The 19,679-nt window shown below is 37.3% G+C and overlaps 1 protein-coding gene across 1 annotated transcript in view; it reads right to left on the minus strand.

The window, feature by feature from the left end:
• DNAH14 (dynein axonemal heavy chain 14) overlaps positions 1–19,679 on the minus strand; it is a 394,377-nt gene that overhangs the window by 76,875 nt on the left and 297,823 nt on the right. Inside the window, exons 61-66 of the mRNA XM_043484666.1 lie at positions 15,905–16,036; positions 15,453–15,548; positions 8,768–8,908; positions 4,899–5,114; positions 1,259–1,489; positions 893–1,014 (exon numbers count right to left, since the gene is read on the minus strand). Of these exons, the coding sequence (XP_043340601.1) occupies positions 893–1,014; positions 1,259–1,489; positions 4,899–5,114; positions 8,768–8,908; positions 15,453–15,548; positions 15,905–16,036 (938 nt within the window). The remainder of the gene's footprint in view (positions 1–892; positions 1,015–1,258; positions 1,490–4,898; positions 5,115–8,767; positions 8,909–15,452; positions 15,549–15,904; positions 16,037–19,679) is intronic.

Raw genomic sequence — 19,679 nt, forward strand, 5'->3', positions numbered from 1 at the left:
TGGAAATGATGCTTTGAGAAACATACTTTGGAAAATGTTTTACTAACAGAAGGAAGGAGGCTAAAAAGGGAGAATTCTAAGGAGTCAGAATTAGTTGAGGAGTGAGAATTTGGCAGCTCTGCCCAAGTTAGAGGATTCACTGACCAACAAGTTTGAGTCAGGAAAACTGGTAAGGAGTCAGTCTGTCAGAGTCCCTGTAAAGAAGTTAAATGCACCAGGCTTGGGGCCATTAGCATCATCTTCTAATTCTCATTACGGATTACTTGCTTACTATAATCTTTTGATTATGAATTGAAGGAGAGAATGCACATAACTGATAACACAAAGTCTTATTCCCTTGGGAACTGTATTTTTGTTGTAACTAAATTTGGCTGTATAATAGTGCTTTGTGAAATTGGTTGATGAATTGGTTTCCTGGAGGCCCATAACTGCTTGGAACGTGGACACGATATTTTTATCTGTCTAGGCAAAATATCTTTTTGCTCTAGGTAGCAGAAGTGGATTTTGTTTTTTAAAGAAGCAGAAGCTTTTCGTGCCCAAATAAAATATTGTGCAAACAGATCAAATTGAGGTCCATGGGTTCAAGTGGGGCTGGGCTTCCTGATTGCTGCCCTTCTTGCACTGCTTCTGAAGACTCTTCATAGAACCCATAGCTTCCATCAGGCACAGTTTGAAAATATTGGTTTGGAATGACTTTTATACATAAAAATCTGTTCTCCATTCTGTTTACTATTATGTGCTACTGGCAACACAAAAACAAAAAGAATGTTCAAAATGCAATCTGACTTTTTCTACCAGGAGAACCTTATCAGGGCTGAAATATGGGACCTTCAATATTATCGATCTTTAAAAGTATACATATTTGAGTCAATTCAGTTATGAAAGACATTACCTAAATTTGGAATTGTATTCAATCTCAGAATCATTAATTTTTATGAAGTATTGACCTCTTCTCTGGTAGATATCCTTCTTCAAAATTTCCTTTAAACTTGGATCTAATCTTTCAGGAAGATTCTGAAAATAAATAAAGAAAAAATTCATTTTATAACAAATAAATCAGCTGAAAAGGCATAGCATTTAAAACATGTAAATCTTTAATGTCTAGATACCCGTGAAAGATGTGAGAGAATTAAACATTGAAAATATACTGCATTTATTTATGCACTTATTTATTTATCATTTTTTCCCTTGACAAAGTTACCTATCACTTACAATCTGTGTGCCAGCTATCTGGAATTAGGTCATTTTGTCCAAATACCTGCAAGAGGATACTCCCTCCTGTTTTCATAGCATTCTCAATTGTTTGGATGTAATTGCCATCTTTAGTGGAGAGCTCCTGTAGCCTAGGTCCTTCCATCTGACGGATCCAATTGTGTGCTTGCTTATGTGGGTCAATCAGCAGTGGCCACTGCAGGCCGTTCTTGATTAAGATGGCATTCTCTGTTGAATGCTGACCAAGAGGAAGTCCCTGATGATGCCATTGGCGGATCTGGAAAGAAATCATTAGAGTTTTTGTTGTTTCATAAACTTCTTCACATCTTCTAATATTGTACAGGATACTAAAGAATCCTACAGATTATCAAATAATCTTTAAACGGACAAATAATCTTTAAAAGTCTTTCAGTCGTGCCCAACTTTTTGCAACCCCATGGGCTATACATTCCATGGAATTCTCCAGGCTAAAATACTGGAATGGGTAGCCTTTCCCTTCTCCAGGGAATCTTCCCAACCCAGGGATTGAACCCGGGTCTCCTGCATTGTGGGGAGATTCTTTACCAGCTGATCCATGAGGGAAGCCCTTAAATGGACTAAAGAAATGAACAGTTTAAAACAACTGGGATATGAAATTTTTGGTAAGGTGTACTCACCTGAATAATTACTATTATTCAGGACATTACATTCCTTTGTTTATCAGTAGGGATGAATGCTCATCACAACAGATATCTCATTTTAGATTTACTTTTCAGTCCCTAATTAATAATGAGGTTAAGAACCTTTCCTATGTTTAAGGCTATTTGGATAGTCTGTTTTGTGAGCTGCCTATTCAAGACTCCTGCCTATTTATTTACTGGGTTGTTTATCTTTTGCTTAGTGATTTATAGCGGCTTTCTTTTCTACTCTGAATAGGGCTCTTCGTTGAACATATGTATTACAAATATCCTTTTCTGTTCTTTGACTTTCCTTTTTATGTTCTCAGTTGTGTCTTTTGATGAATAGAAGGTCTATATTTTAATGTAATTCAATTGATCAATTTTTTCTTCTGTGTTTAGTTCTGCTCAGGATATCTTTTCTTTACTTAGGGTCATGAATACATTCTCCTAAATTACACCTTATTAATTTGCCTTTCACATTTAGGTCTACAATTTAACTTCAATGAAATTTTTGTGTGTAATATAAAATAATGTCAATTTTTAAAACGAATATTCAATTATCCACCACTGTTTACTGAAAAGCCTACCCATTCCTCATTGCACTACAGTATCACCTTTGACGTAAATCAAAGTTCTACCTATTTAGGGATCTGTTTCTGGGCTCTCAGTTCTACTTCATTGGTATAGCTATTTATCCTTAAATTGTTACACACAAGGATAAATAATAGCACTGCCCTAATTACTGTAGCTTTAAAGTAAATCTTGATATTGCAAGTTCTCCCACCCAGTTCTTTACTAACATTGTGTTGGACATTTTGGCTCTTTGCCTTTTCTTATAACTTTTAGAATCAGCTTGTCATCTGACACCCCCCCCCCCCCAAACACACATCCCTTCCTGTTGGAAAGTTGACTGGGATTACACTGGATCTTTAGATCAATTTGGAAAGAACTGGCAATTTCAGAATATTGGGTCTTCCAATTCATGAGCATGGTATAACTCTTAATTTATATAAGTTTCCTAAAATTTATGTCAATAACATTTTATAGTTTCATTTCTATAATTTAACACAACTTTTTGATAGATTCAGTATGATGCTGTGATAAATTGTATCTAAAAACATCATGCACCCTGCTTGTTGCTGGTATACAGAAACGTAATTGGTTTTTTTTATACTGCCTTTAATTCCAGAAAGTTTGCTAAATGTTTGTCAATGCTCATGATCTATCTACATGTTCTCTTGGATTTTTTAGATACATATAATCTGCAACATTATATATTTTTTATCTCTCTTCTTTTCCCATTTTAATATTTTTTTCTTGCCTTACTGCACTGTTTAGAATCTCCAGTACAGCAGTAAATACAAGCTGAAATAGTGGATATACCTTTGCTATACTCCCAATCTCAAAAGAAAATCTTTTGACAATGATTCATTTATTCAATTCTGATTTCTTCTTTGACCTGTGGTTAGTTTGGGAATACATTTCCTAACTTCCAGAAATATGAGGATTTTAAGAGAAGCTTTTAATTATATACTTCTAGCTCAATTGCTTTTTTTGTCAGATAGTCTATATGATTCAACTCCTTTGATATTTGTTACAAGTTTGTTTATAGTCTATTACATGGTCAGTTTTGGTAATATTCTATATTGAACATTGAATGTGAACGCTGTAGGTGTAGGCTGCAGTGTCTTATTAACCTATTAATAAGTCCATTTGTTGATTATGTTGTTCAAGTCTTTTCTATTCTTACTGGTTTGTGTGTTCTTTTTCTGTGAGTTATAGAGAGAAATGTGTTAAATTTTCACTATGATTATAGATTTGTCCATCTTTATCTGTAGTTCTTTTAATGTTTGCTTTATATTTTTTGAGGTCATGCTATTAGATACTAACAGATTTAGAATTGTTAACATAATCTTGAAGAATAATGAAACCAGTTCTAATTTTAACATAAGCTCATTTAATTCTAGCAATCTTTTTTGCCTTAAAGTCTATTGTCTTTTATTTTTGGTAATAAATGGCAAATTTCTTCCTACTTTTTATTGCCAATCTTCTTTATGTTTTAACTGTGTCTTTCCTAAAAAACATGTAGCTTCTGTTTCATGCTTTGGTTTATACTTTTATGTAGTTTTACAATCTTAGACTTTTAACTGTACCATTTAGTCCATTTACATATACTGTAATTACTGATATGTGATGTGTGTTCAGTTGCTCAGTTGTGTCCAACCCTTTGTGATCCTATGGACTGTAGCCCATGAGGCTTTTCTGTCCATGGAATTTTCTAGGCAAGAATACTGGAGTGGGTTGCCGCTTTCTACTCCAGGGGATCTTCCCAACCCAGGGATCAAACCTGCATCTCTTGTGTCTCCTGTATTGTCACATGGATTCTTTACCACTAGTGCCACCTGGGAAATCCCAATTACTGATATATTTGGGTTTGAATTCATTATTAGCATTGTGAAAATGAAAAGCCAATATTCACTTTGAGAGTTTGTATTTTTGATGGTCAGTTTAAGTTATTAGTGGGAAAACCAATCCAAAATTACTCTCTATGAATGAAAAAATAGGTGTTTTCTTTTTTGCCTTTGCAACATCAGCACAGAACTTACATAGATAAGACAATAAATACTTATTGATAAACTGACAAATGTAAGGTCTGTAATTTGGATATTTCTGAGACTACTAACTATGGTTTGACAAGAACTTGAATTTTATTAATTAGATGGGTTTCTGGGAGAGGAAATGGCTATATTTATAAGAAAGTACAATTAAAATGGAAAAGGGATATTTTTGACTGTTTTCCAGAGGATAAGAAACTTAAGGCGACTTAACTGAGCTATATGAAGTATAACTTAAAAAATACAAAGCAAACTTCTTTATTTTTACTTATAAAATAATTTCAGGAATGGATTCAAGCCCTAAGGTATGTGTGAACATGCACACACACACACACACACACACACACACACACACACACGCAATCCAAACCAACAACAGTCACTTAACTGGATAACAGAAATATGTTACTACCTCGTGTTTTTGTGCCATGACTTCAATTAAAGAAAAGTCAGAAGACAAAGAAATGTTGTTTTCAGTGCAAAGATTCTGCCACTTTTCCACAATCAATTGGCGAAACTCTGCTGTTAACACTCCACTGTAGACAATGCATGCTGCTGAAATAAGTATGTCACCCAAAATTCCTTCCAACTTGTTGTCTATTTGATCAATTGTTTCTTGCCATCGAGTCTAAACGTTCAAGTAAAAAGTTATTGATATTTAATATAAAATATTCTATTGTAAGACATTTTAGATAGTAATAGTCTCCAGGTTGGATCTATTATTGCTGTTACTATCTATTCTTATGCCATAGTTGCATTAAAATTAATAATTTGTTGTTGTTGTCCAGCCAACTAGCTGTATCTGACTCTTTGAGACACCATGGACTATGGCCCACCAGGCTCCTCTGTCCACGGGATATTTCCAGGCAAGAATACTGGAATGGATTACCATTTTCTTCTCCAAAAATTAATAATGGATCATATGAAAAAACAAACTGCTTTTTGAGGCGAACATGAGTCCTATTGGATTTGTGACTATCATATTTGCTAAGACTTATAGCCATTTCAAATACTTTGTGTAATAAAGTAGGATAATTTTAAAAGTAATGATTCATTATAATGTATTATTCATAACATTGTACAGGAGACAGGGAGCAAGACCATCCCCAAGAAAAAGAAATGCAAAAAAGCAAAATGGCTGTCTGAGGAGGTCTTACGAATAGCTGTGAAAAGAAGAGAAGCAAAAAGCAAAGCAGACAAGGAAAGATATTCCCATTTGAATTCAGAGTTCCAAAGAATAGCAAGGACAGATAAGAAAGACTTCCTCAGTGATCAGTGCAAAGAAAAAAGGAAAACAATAGAATGGGAAAGACTAGAGATCTTTTCAAGAAAACTAGAGATACCAAGTGAACATTTCATGCAAAGATGGGCTCAATAAAGGACAGAAATGGGATGGACCTAACAGAAGCAGAAGACATTAAGACGAGAAAGAGATGGCAAGAATACACAGGAGTGTGCAAAAAAGATATTTACGACCCAGATAATGATGATGATGTGATCACTCATCTAGAGCCAGAAATCCTGGAATGTGAAGTCAAGTGGGCCTTGGGAAGCATCACTATGAACAAAGCTAGTGGAGGTGATGGAATTCCAGTTGAGCTATTTCAAATCCTAAAAGATGATGCTGTGAAAGTGCTGCACTCAATATGCCAGCAAATTTGGAAAACTCAGCAGTGGCCACAGGACTGGAAAATGTCGGTTTTCATTCTAATCCCAAAGAGAGGCAATGTCAGAGAAAGATCAGACTACCACACAATTGCACTCGTCTCACACTCTAGTAAAGTACTGCTCAAAATTCTCCAAGCCCGGCTTCAGCAATATGTGAACCGTGAACTTCCAGATGTTCAAGCTGGTTTTAGAAAAGGCAGAGGAACCAGAGATCAAATTGCCAACATCCACTGGATCATCAAAAAAGCGAGAGAGTTCCAGAAAAACATCTATTTCTGCTTTATTGACTATGCCAAAGCCTTTATATAAATTCTGAAAGAGATGGGAATACCAGAGCACCTGACCTGCCTCTTGAGAAATCTGTATGCAGGTCAGGAAGCAACAGTTAGAACTGGACATGGAACAACAGACTGGTTCCAAATAGGAAAAGGAGTACATCAAGGCTGTATATTGTCACCCTGCTTATTTGACTTATATGCAGAGTATATCATGAGAAATGCTGGGCTGGAAGAAGCACAAGCTGGAATCAAGGCTGCTGGGAGAAATATCAATAACTTCAGATGTGCAGATGACACCACCCTTATGGCAGAAAGTGAAGAAGAACAAAAGAGCCTCTTAATGAAAGTGAAAGAGGAGAGTGAAAAAGTGGGCTTAAAGCTCAACATTCAGAAAACAAAGATCATGGCATCTGGTCCCATCACTTCATGGCAAATAGATGGGGAAACAGTGGCTGACTATTTTTGGGGGCTCCAAAATCTCTGCAGATGGTGATTGCAGCCATGAAATTAAAAGACACTTACTTCTTGGGAGAAAAGTTATGACCAACCTAGACAGCATATTAAAAGCAGAGACATTACTTTGCCAACAAAGGTCTGTCTAGTCAAGGCTATAGTTTTTCCAGTAGTCATGTATGGATGTGAGAGTTGGACTATAAAGAAAGCTGAGCGCCAAAGAATTGATGCTTTTGAACTGTGGTGTTGGAGAAGACTCTTGAGAGTGCCTTGGACAGCAAGGAGATCCAACCAGTCCATCCTAAAGAAAATCAGTCCTGAATATTCATTGGAAGGACTGATGATGAAGCTGAAACTCCAATACTTTGGCCACCTGATGTGAAGAACTAACTCATTTGAAAAGACCCTGATGCTGGGAAAGACTGAGGGCAGGAGGAGAAGGGGACGACAGAAGATGAGAAGGTTGGATGGCATCAGCAACTCAATGGACTTGAGTTTGGGTAAACTCCGGGAGTTGGTGATGGACAGGGAAGCCTGGCGTGCTGCAGTCCATGGGGTATCACAAAGAGTTGGATACAACTGAGTGACTGAACTGAACTGAACTGATAATGTGTTATTAATGGTGTTAAATTATGGAAATAATGACCAGTACTTTTGAATCCTTCCTTATCTGACTGACATTTTTTTTGAAAATCTCATGAGAGGCTTTCAAATTCTGTTAAGTAAAATCCCAGTGACTTTAAGATCAAGACATTAAAGCTTAGAAAAGTTAAGCAAGTTCACAAAGCTTCTGAAGAATGCAGCAAGGCTCTGAACCCATATTCTTTGGCTATATACCCCCTCTACAACTGAGTATGTGCTTGACTGATCAAGAAATAAAGCATGTTGAGCGAGAACCACATCATCTGGAAGCTTAAGATCTGAGATAAGCTGTTCTACTTCCTCTCAACATATTCTTGATTCACAAGGATATCAGTAATTTTCCTCTGTGATCTCCCTCTGGTTGGTCTCATTTCATAACCTCTTTCTCCCTGCCCTTTAGGAGTCTTCTGCGATATATATTTATCTAAGCAATTAAACTAAATTAAAATTATCTTGAGAATTTTGTAAGATTCTTTGAGATAGCTGAGTAATGACTTAAACCAAAATGCTAGTAAGCTGACTAAGGGTTCAAATATAGAGAAAGCAGATGAATTAGAAGAGAAATAAAAAGATGAGATAAAAGAGGTCAGAAGACAGAAAAAATAGAATTTTCTTTTTCCTGTCTAAAGACATACCCTTCATTTCAGCCCCACCCATGTTTCTACATTCAGTTGGGGTTATTTCTCTGCTAGAAAAGGAAAATTCATGCCATACTCATAGGCAGATTTATTATTTTAGGCCTCATCAGACAAAGCGTGCTGATGTTTTAGGCACAAACTTTTGATCATTTTACTCTGTTACCCCTGTTTTAAGACTATTTAATCAATATTCTTTTATTTGTCTCAATAGAATTGCCTGTGTATGTGCTCAGTCGTGTCTGACTCTTTGTGACCCCATAGACTGTAGCCTGCCAGGTTCCTCTGTCAATGGGGTATTTTCAGGCAAGAACACTGGAGTGTGTTGCCATTTCCTCCTCCAGGGGATCTTCCCAGCCCAGGGATTGAACCTGGGTCTCTTGTGTGCCCTGCGTTTGCAGGTGAATTCTTTACTCCTGTGCCACCTGGTATCCTTTACTCCCATGCAACCTGCCGTTATAGAACTGTCTACTGATCTTAAAAGGGAAACTGATAGTAGAATAGTTTTATGCAGTATGATATAGCCTTCAGTGAAAGCAGCATCTTGGGTTTGTCAAGCCTAGTAGAAATTAACGAAGGAGATATAAAACCAAGGGAAGTCCTGCCTTCTCATCTTCCAAGGCAGTTAGTAAGATAGATGCACACTGTAAGCGCTTGGTGGCCAGTTTTCTTCGATGTGCTAATAGTTCTTTTTCAGCAACAATCTCTTTGTAGGCTTCTTGCAAAAACTGAAGATGTTCTTCAACCTGAAAGACAATTAATTCAGTATTGAGACACATTCTTACTCTCATTTGCCTTAAGAGTTTATCTGTCATTTATGCAAACATGGTGTGTAACCATTTCATTTCACATCCTGGAAAATCTTTCTGGAAAGATAGATATATTATCAATGAAAATGTACATTGCAGTAATTAAATGAATGAATCCTTGATACTGAACTTTTTTTAAAAACTGCCATCTTCCTTGATAAGCTTTCTTATGATCTTGGTATCTGAAGATTCATTTCTGATTTATTTTTCACACAGAAAATTTTGTATCACATCTAGTTTTCTTCTTTTAAGGAACCGATTGAACATTTTTCATGCCAGATACTCTGATGACTAGAAACTAATGAGTTTTTGAAGTTGGACTGGTGGGATGAAGCAACTATTAAATTATCCCTAGGCTGTAAGTAGGGGCTTCCTTGATGGCTCAGATGGTAAAGAATACGCCTGCAATGGAGGAGACCTGGGTTCGATCCCTGGGTTGAGAAGATCCCTTGGAGGAGGGCATGGCAACCCACTCCAGTGGGTTGCCTGGAGAATCTTGCCTGGAGAATCCCATGGACAGAGGAGCCTAGAGGGCTACAGTCCATGGGGTCGCAAAGAGCTGGACACGACTGAGCAACTAAGCACAGGCTGTTAAGTAGAAAACATATTTTCATGATTATTTGATGAAACTGTTTTCTTAAATTACCACTTATCTTGATTATCCTTGCTCAAAGACATTTGGTGAATTCTTATAGAAAAGATTGCCTAAGGAGAGAGTCCAGTGTTTCGACCCTGCCAACAAAAACACCCACAACCTAATCCCAATATTCCTTCCCAAATCCATCTCCTTTTCAATATTACAGTACAACCAGATTGGCTTATTCCATATTTTCTAAACATTTCCTAAATTTTCTTGCCTCTGGGATTTGTCTCATATTCTTCCCTTGTGCCTGGACTCCTCCCTTAAATGGATATAAATCTTAGGCATTCTTTAAAATTCTTATCAACTTCCAGCTGTCATAAAGTCTTAGCTTGACAAGTCCACACGGATCTATACTGGTTACAAAAGTCATTTTTTGAAGGAATTATACATTGGCAGATATTATCTCTTGGGCTGTGGTCTTACAGTCTTATTATTCTTTTTTCATGTCCTCAAAATCTCTGAAGACAGGGTTTAGTGTGAAGACTTCAATATGATATGTACATGTAATTGTATATACAAAATTGTGCCTACTGAATAGTTAGTGATCTGTAATTTCTCCTCTGATTTCTAAGATGTTATCCTGGTGAAAATACCTAATTTTCACAAAAATATACACATTAGTGACTTTTGACATGCTTATTCTAATGATTTATTTCTTAGTCCTCTTACACCCATAATAATTATTCAGTTGTTTGCTCTTTCATATATTATGTTGCTTTGTCTTCTTGCTTATACTTTCTGTTTAGATTACTCAGAAAACTCTTTCTTTGTTACTTATGATCTAGTGAGTTTTTTAAATATTAAAGTGTCAGTTAGTCAGTTCAGTTCAGTTCAGTCACTCAGTCGTGTCCGACTTTGCGACCCCATGAATCACAGCATGCCAGGCCTCCCTGTCCATCAGCAACTCCTGGAGTTTACTCAAACTCCTGTTGATCACGTCAGTGATGCCATCCAGCCATCTCATCCTCTGTCGTCCCCTTCTCCTCCTGCCCCCAATCCCTCCTAGCATCAGGGTCTTTTCCAATGAGTCAACTCTTCGCATGAGGTGGCCAAAGTATTGAGTCTCAGCTTCAACATCAGTCCTTCCAATGAACACCCAGGACTGATCTCCTTTAGGATGGACTGGTTGGATCTCTTTGCAGTTCAAGGGACTCTCAAGAGTCTTCCCCAATACCACTGTTCAAAAGCATCAATTCTTCGGCACTCAGCTTTCTTTATAGTCCAACTCTCACATCCATACATGACCACTGGATAAATCATAGCCTTGACTAGACGGAGGGCTTATCAATTAAATTAAACACGTGAAATTTCTATTATATGACAGACAGTCACTGTGTGCCTCCAAGGTAACACAGTGAAATATAATAGGTTCTGATATTATTTCTTTTCCCCAAAGTTTCAGAGATTTTTCAGATTTTTTTTTTAATACTAGGACCCATGTGAACAAAAAACCTGTTTATAAAATGGGAGACAGTGCGTGGTTGAGTAAGCATAAAATCTCAACAAAGAGTTTAAAACCAATGGAGTTAACTATTACACTCAATTTTAAAATATTAAGTGTAAAAATGGGGCTTCCCAGGTGGTGCTAGTGGTAAAGAAGCCACCTGCCAATGCAGGAGATGGGAGACTCCGGTTCAATCCCTGGGTTGGGAAGATCCCCTGGAGTAGGAAGTGGCAACCACTCCAGTATTCTTGCCTGGAGAATCCTGTGGACAGAGGAGCCTGGTGGTGTACAGTCCATGGGGCCACAAAGACTCAGACACGACTGAGCAACTGAGCACACACATGTAAAAATATACATTTAAAATATGCTTGTTTGCATTCAGTGAGTTAAAATATTAGAAACTTCTCATGAAGCCTGTAGTCCTGGAAGGGAATGTGGAGTATTAGTGAATAAAATTCTGACAAGAATTTGCAGTTTATTTTTCTGTCTTATACCATGCAATAATAGAAAAAACAAGTGAGCAATACTGTAAACAAACATTTGTTGAATAGATGAGTGAAAATACTAAGACACACACACAAAATCATGGACATCAGGAAAACTGAACAAATATCAAAATTGAAAATACCAAGCATAAGTACAATAAAACTACACAGCAACATAAAATAAATTCAGTTCAACTTTGTTGCTAATTTCCCTTAAAAATGTCCAATACTTTTTATATCTCTTAAGCTTGCAAGAAATATCTATGGGACCAGGTAGGTAATATAAATCCTTGAAGTGAATTCAGGGGTTTATGGTGGCCACGTAAGAATGCTAGCTCAGGCTGTCAGATTTCCTGAATTTTCAAGAGAATGTAGATTTTAAATGAAATTTTCAGATTAAAATGTTGGTAACTACATCAAAATGTAGGAAAAGACTTACATAGTCCAAATAAAGATGTCAATGGGCAGAATGTGCCTATTAGATTGCTGTCTCTGAAGTATATTGCCTTACCCATTCTCAAAAGGTATGTGAGCTATGTAGGGGAGAGGGATTAATGATCTCAATTCTAGTTTTAGTTTTCATTATGATACTCTTATTTAATTTAAAATTGAGACATCAAAGGAATGTGCTTGTGCTTAGTCGCTAAGTCGTGTCTGACTTCTTTGCAACCCATGGACTGTAGCCTGTCAGGCTCTTCTTCTGTCCATGGGATTTTTCAGGCAAGAATACTGAAGTGTGTTGCCATTTCCTTCTCCAGGGGATCTTCCCCACCCAGGGATCAAACCCATATCTCTTAAGTCTCCTGCACTGGTGGGCAGATTCTTTACCATTGAGCCACCTGGGAAGCCCATTAAAAATAATAACCATGATTTTACACAGCAACAAAGTAATTAATAGAAACAGGCTAAACAGTTTTTTAAAAAACATAGATTGATATTAAGTCTTCAGTAAACTAAAGTTATAAAGATGTCCTGGAATAAATGGTGAATTAATATATTAGTGATGTAACATTAGTTAGCATTACTGAGTGTGTTATTAGGTGTCAGGCACTAAGACCTGTGCATTAGTATTTATGTGTGTGTGTGCTCAGTTGCTCAGTTGAAGATGTTCTTCAACCTGAAAGACAATTAATTCAGTATTGAGACAAATTCTTACTCTCATTTGCCTTAAGAGTTTATCTGTCATTTATGCAAACATGGTGTGTAACCATTTCATTTCACATCCTGGAAAATCTTCCTGGAAAGATAGATATATTATCAATGAAAATGTACATTGTGGTAGTTAAATGAATGAATCCTTGATACTGAACTTTTTTTAAAAACTGCCATCTTCCTTGATAAGCTTTCTTACAATCTTGGTATCTGAAGATTCATTTCTGATTTATGTTGTGTCTAAATCTTTGTGATGCCATGGACTGTAGCCCACCAGGCTCTGCTATCCATGGGATTTTCCAGGCAAGAATGCTGGAGTGGGTTGCCATTTCCTACTCCAGGGGATCATCCTAACTCAGAGGTCCAGCCAGCGTCTCTTGCATTGGCAGGTGGATTCTTCACTACTGTACCACCTGGGAAAACAAGGAGAGATAAGAAGGCCTTCTTAAAGGAACAGTGAAAACAAATAAAGGAAAACAATAGAATGGGAAAGACTAGAGATCTCATCAAAAAAATTAGAACTATCAAGGGAATATTTCATGCATGGATGTGCAAGATACAGGACAGAAATGATAAGAACCTAACAGAAGCAGAGGAGATTAAGAAGAGGTGGCAAAATACACAGAACTATACAAAAAATGTCTTAATAATCCAGATAACCATGATGGTGTGGTCACTCACCTAGAGTTGGATATCCTGGAGTGTGAGGTCAAGTGGGCTTTAGGAAGCATTACTACAAACAAAGCTAGTGGAGGTGATGGAATTCCAGCTGAGCTATTTCAAATCCTAAAAGATGATGCAGTTAAAGTGCTTCACTCGATGTGCCAGCAAATTTGGAAAACTCAGCAGTGGCCACAGGACTGGAAAAGGTCAGTTTTCATTCCAGTCCCAAAGAAGGGCAATGCCAAAGAATGTTCAAACTACTGTACAACTGTGCTCATTTCACATGCTAAAAAGGTTATGCTCAAAATCCTTTAAGCTAGGGTTCAACAGTGCATGAATCAAGAACTTTCAGGTGAATAACCTGGGTCTAGAAAAGGCAGAGGAACCAGAGATCAAATTGCCAACATCCACTGGATTATGGAGAAAGCAAAGGAATTTCAGAAAAACATGTACTGCTTCATTGACAACGCTAAAGCCTTTGACTGTGTATCACAACAAACTGTGGAAAATTCTTAAAGAGATGGGAGTATTAGACCACCTTATCTGTCTCCTGAGAAACTTGTATGCAGGCCAAGAAGCAACAGTTAGAACCAGACAAAGAACTTGTTCAAAACTGGGAAAGGAGTACTACAAGGCTGTATATTGTTACCCTGTTTATTTAACTTATATTCAGAACACATAATGTGAAACGCTGGGCTGGATGAATCACAAGCTGGAATTAAAATTGCTGGGAGAAATACCAACAACCTCAGATATGCTAATGATAAAACTCTAATGGCAAGAAAGTGAAGAGGAACTAAAGAGCTTCTTGACGAGGATGAAAGAGGAGAGTGAAAAAGCTGGCTTAAAACTCAACATTCATGTAAATTCCTTCTTTTGTGAAATGTCTATTCACGCTTTGTGTCCATGTTCTAACTAGAGTGTTTATTTACTGTTGAATTTGAAAGTTTTTTTATATATTGTAGTGAGGGGTCCTTTGTCAGATATGTGGTTTGGAAAACCTTTTTGAACCAGCTAGCAGCATGTCTTTTAGTACTCTTAACAAGATTGTTGGTAGAACAATTTAAATGATAAGTAAGCACATGAAAAGACGTTCAGTATCATGAGGCATCAGGGAAATGCAAATTAAAACCAAATATGATATCACTACATACCTCCCAGAATAACTGAAATATAATACCAATAATAATAATAAAATATAATAAAAGCAAAAAAAAAAAAACCCTCAACATTCAAAAAACTAAGATTGTGCAACTGGTCCCATCATTTCATGGCAAATAGAAGAGGACAAAGTGGAAACAGTGACAGATTTTATTTTTTTGGGCTCCAAAATCACTGTGGACAATGACTGCAGCCATGAAATTAAAAGACACTTTGCTCTTTGGAAGGTAAGTATGACAAACTTTATTTGACAAAGCTTATTAAAAACCAGAGATATCACTTTGCTGACCAAGGTGTGTATAGTCAATACTATGGTTTTTCTAGTAGTCATGTACAGATGTGATAGTTGGACCATAAAGAAGGCTGAGTGCCAAAGAATTGATGCTTTGGAATTGTAGTGCTGGAGAAGACTCTTGAGAGTCCCTTGGACTGCAAGGAGATCAAACCAGTCAATCCTAAAGGAAATAAACCTTGAATACTCATTGGAAGGACTGATGCTGAAGCTGAAGCTCCAATACTTTGCCTATTTGACGCGGAGAGCTGACTCACTGGAAAAGACCCTGATTCTGGGGAAGATAGAAAGCAAAAGGAGAAGGAGGTGGCAGAAAATGAGATGGTTAGATAGCATCAACAACTCAATGGATATGAATTTGAGCGAACTCTGGGAGACAGTGAAAGACTGAGGAGGCTGCCATGTTGCAGTCCATGGGGTAGCAAAGAAACAGACACAGCTTAGTGACTAAACAACAACACCTGGAAAGCCCTATAGTATTTATATTATTTAATTAATCACAATTAATCTTTTCACTACCTGTATTATTGTCTTTATTTTACATTAAACTGATAAAGTCGGTTGAGATAATGACTCTTTCCTGATGTTTTTGTCTAGTTCATAAAGACTTTGAGAATGTAACAAGTAAAGAAATTTCTTACCAGCTGTAAACCTCTTTGTTTTTCATCCAACCTTTGTTGTGCAATTTTTAGGACATTTTGAGCTTCAGCCACTTGGATTTGTTTAGGGCCCAACAGCTTAAACAGAATGTCACAAAATTTAAGTGCTTAAATTCAAGTTCACTGTTAAAAATACCACTTAAGATTAAAAGACACATATGTCAACTCTTAAGCTTTCTTAGAATAGTGTACAAAGGGAAATAACTAGTTTAATATGGAGAAACATTAAAACAAATAAAACAATAGCATAGTTGTCATAAATTAAAGAACATGACAGGAGAATTTGATGTCTGAGAGTAAACATAATATGGTTGTTAAAGTGTTTTTCATTAAGCATTCTTTCCACAGAAGTTCATTTGAGCATTAAATGCTTTTCTGGGACAATGACGTATCACTAACAAATTGTTACAGGTATTTAAGAGGAAAAAGCATACCTTCTGTGCTTCATGGTAGTTATTCAAAGCTATAACCCACTGGCACATAGAGCAACAAGCAACAGAAACTAGAGCAATCTTGTTTGGGTTGAAATCAGGTAAGACTAAAATCTTCTTCAGTTTTATGAAAGCCTAGAGAGAACAGTTCATGTATTATATGAGAAATATTATTGATCTGAAATTTTCCCCAATCTACACTAGAAAGAAATTTTGTTTCAATAAAAATACTCAACTATTCTTCAAAAGTAGAATGTAAGACATGCCTGGATACAAACTGGCTCTAGTGTCACTAATCTTTTAAAGAAGAGGGGGAAAGCCTCTACTTGTTGCTGTTATTGTTACAGTAGCTATATTATAGTGTTTTTTTAAGAACTCCGTTTTAAAATGAAAATAAAACAAGTTACCTTTCTCTAGTTTTGTGGAATGTGGTGTATAAGGAGGTCTGAAGTCTTCTTCTTGTGTACCTTATGTGTGGTCACCTGGAAAACCACCCTCAATTTCTATTCCATAAGAAGCATTTGGCAGGGCACAGTCCTATACAAAGGTCTGTCTGGTCAATGACGGTGGTGTGGCCTGGCGCATGCTGGGGCTCACTGAGGACACTGTTCTATAGCTTAGTTAGACCTGTCACAGGTCTATGGATCCACCTCACCTAAATGGCACAACCTAGTTTAGAGTTAGCGATATAGTATTTCTCCTATACTTTGGGGAGAAATAATCAGAAGGAAATCTTTCTCAGACTGATACTCCTTGTCCCATCCTTTCTAACCAGGCATTTCCTTTCTTGCCTGGAAGGACAGGACCATTTTGCTGAATAATTCAGATGGAATGTGGTCCATTCTCAATGATTACTTGTGTTCTTCTTATTATTTAAAATGCTGTTAGGCTTTTAATCATTTCTTTAGATAAGCTATACTTTTTTTTTTCTATAGATAAGCTATAAGTATACCTCAAAAGTATAACAGTATAAAAGTATCTATTTAAGCATAACCATACTGAATCGTTTTTGCTAAGAATGCTTCAGAGAGTGAAGAGTTGTTGCATTAATTCATGAGTGGTATGGGTAGCAACACATATTCTGCTAAAAAAATTCACCTTGTTCAGGTACTACTCTATACTTCCTAATAGCACAGATTATTATTTTAACTAATTAATTGTGTTGTTAGCTATTTAATGTCTGTTTTCCCTGTTACAATGTAAGCTTCATAACATCAATAAGTTGGTCTTATAAACTATTGTAATGTCTCACAATGTCTCTTACATGGAAAATAATCCATAAATATTTATTGAATTAATTAATGAGTATTCACCCCTTCAGCTGTGACAGTGCCATTCATATGTATATAAACCTTTCAGTTTGTCCCTGAACTTAGCTCTCAGCTTGGCTCCTATGTAATGTCCCTGTTCAGATATTATTCCAGCATCTACACATCCAAAGCTACTTCTATATTTTTAGGTAATATTGTTGCAGCCGCAATCACCAAGTAGTACCAAAATCTGTATTAGTTTCCCGTGGCCATTGTAACAAATTACCACAAACTGGGTGACTTAAAACAACAACAATTTATTCTCTCACAGTTCTGGAGACTGGAAATTGGAAATCAAGGTATAGATGGAGTACTTCTCTGGGTAAGGGCTCTACAAGGCCTCCCACTCTAGTGGTGCCCTGCACTCCACCGCTTGCTCAGGACTTCGGTCCTCCTGTCATCCTTCTTGCAGTCCTACAGTAAACCTACATTCTTCAGAATTAAATCTGCTCCAGTGAAACCCTTTACTAGGTGTCCAGACTACCTTATTAAAATTTTTTTTCTGTGCTCTAATCTAACCCTCATCTTCTCACACATAAATCAATATTTGTAAAGTACTCAGAACAGTGTTTGGTACATGTTGTTATATGAACATTTGTTACATGAATGAAAAAAAATCTCAGAGAGCTGGTTCAAGGTAGTGACATAGGAGGATTCTGAACTCCCTCCCTCTCATGGCCACACTGAATCTACAGCTATACACGCATGCATGCTAAGTTGCTTCACTCACTTCAGTCGTTTCTGACTCTGGGCGACCCCATGGACAGCAGCCCACCAGGCTCCTCTGTCCACAGGATTCTCTAGGCAAGAATACTGGAGTGGGTTGCCATGCCCTCCTCCAGGAGATCTTCCTGATCTAGGGATCAAACCTGTATCTCTTTTGTCTCTGGCACTGGCACGTGGGTTCTTTACCACTAGCGCCACCTACACGTAGGGAGCAATAATCTCTGGAAGAAAGCCAAAAACTACCTGCTACTGCTGCTAAGTCACTTCAGTCGTGTCCGACTCTGTGCGACCCCTTCCCTGGGATTCTCCAGGCAAGAACACTGGAGTGGGTTGCCATTTCCTTCTCCAATGCATAAAAGTGAAAAGTGAAAGTGAAGTCGCTCAGTCATATCTGACTCTTGCGATCCCATGGACTGCAGCCTACCAGGCTCCTCCGTCCATGGGATTTTCCAGGCAGGAGTACTGGAGTGGGGTGCCATTGTCTTCTCTGACTCCTATACTTGGATGAAAGAGATAAGACCCCACACTGTAACAGGTAGGAGAGGCTGAGACACAACCTCGCCATGGTGTGGGGTCTCACAGTTGGCAGGGAACTCACAACCCTGAGCTTCTCCTGAGAATTGAAGGGTATGAAACCCACATCCGACAACCCAACTTCAGGACCTGCACCTGAGAAAAAAATTCCACTATACACATAGCTTTAAAAGTCAACAGGGTTGTATCCATGAGACTCAAAAGGTTATAGCAATCTGAGAAATATCCCTTAAAAGGTCCATGGGGACTCACCCATCCCAGGGCCCAACACAGAGGACTGACTGAAATTGCCAAGGTTTCCAGTGAAAGAGGCTATTTGCTTATATCAAAACTTCAGTCAGAGGGGTAGGCTTCTAAATTTAACACACCTCTTGGAATGACAAAAAGAAGAACAAATGAAGCACAAAGGATAGAAGGAAGGAAAGATCAGTGCAGAAATAAATGGTTACTAAAAAATCAACAGGAAAAAACTCAATAGGATTAAAATCTGTTTTTTTTTTTTAAAGATAAAAAAACTTGAAAAATCTGTAGCTAGACTAAGAAAAAGGAGAAAGAACACTCAAATCAGTAAAATCAGAAATGAAAATTGAGATGTTGCAACTGATACCACAGAAATATAAAAAATCATAACAGACCACTGTGAAAAATCATATATCAGCAAACTGGACAACCTAAAAGAAATGGATAAATTCCTAGAAATATTCAACCTATCAAGACTGAATCATGAAGAATCAGGAAATCTGAGCAGACTGGTTACTAGTAAAAAGATTGAAGTGAAAGTGAAAGTCGCTCAGTCATGTCTGACTTTTTGTGACCCCATGGACTATAGCCTGCCAGGCTTCTCTGTCCATGGAATTCTCCAGAATACTGGAGTAGGTTGCCCTCCTCCAGGGGACCTTCCCAACCCAGACATTGAACCCAGGTCTCCCACATTGCAAGTAAATTCTTTACCATCTGAGCCACCATCAATAAATAAAAACCTCCCAACAAGCAAAAGTCCAGCACCAGTTGGCTTCACTGGTGAATTCTACCAAACATATGTAGAGGAGTTGATACCAATCCTTCTCAAATTCTTCCAAAAGATAGAAGAAGAGGGAACACTTTCAAACTCATTTTTGTTTTTTTAATCAGGCTAGCATTACCCTGATACTAAAACCAGACAGGATACTACAAGAAAAGAAAATTATCTCTGATGAACATAGACACAA

This window comes from Cervus canadensis, chromosome 13 (assembly GCF_019320065.1).
Source record: "Cervus canadensis isolate Bull #8, Minnesota chromosome 13, ASM1932006v1, whole genome shotgun sequence".
Classification (NCBI taxonomy): Eukaryota; Metazoa; Chordata; class Mammalia; order Artiodactyla; family Cervidae; genus Cervus; species Cervus canadensis.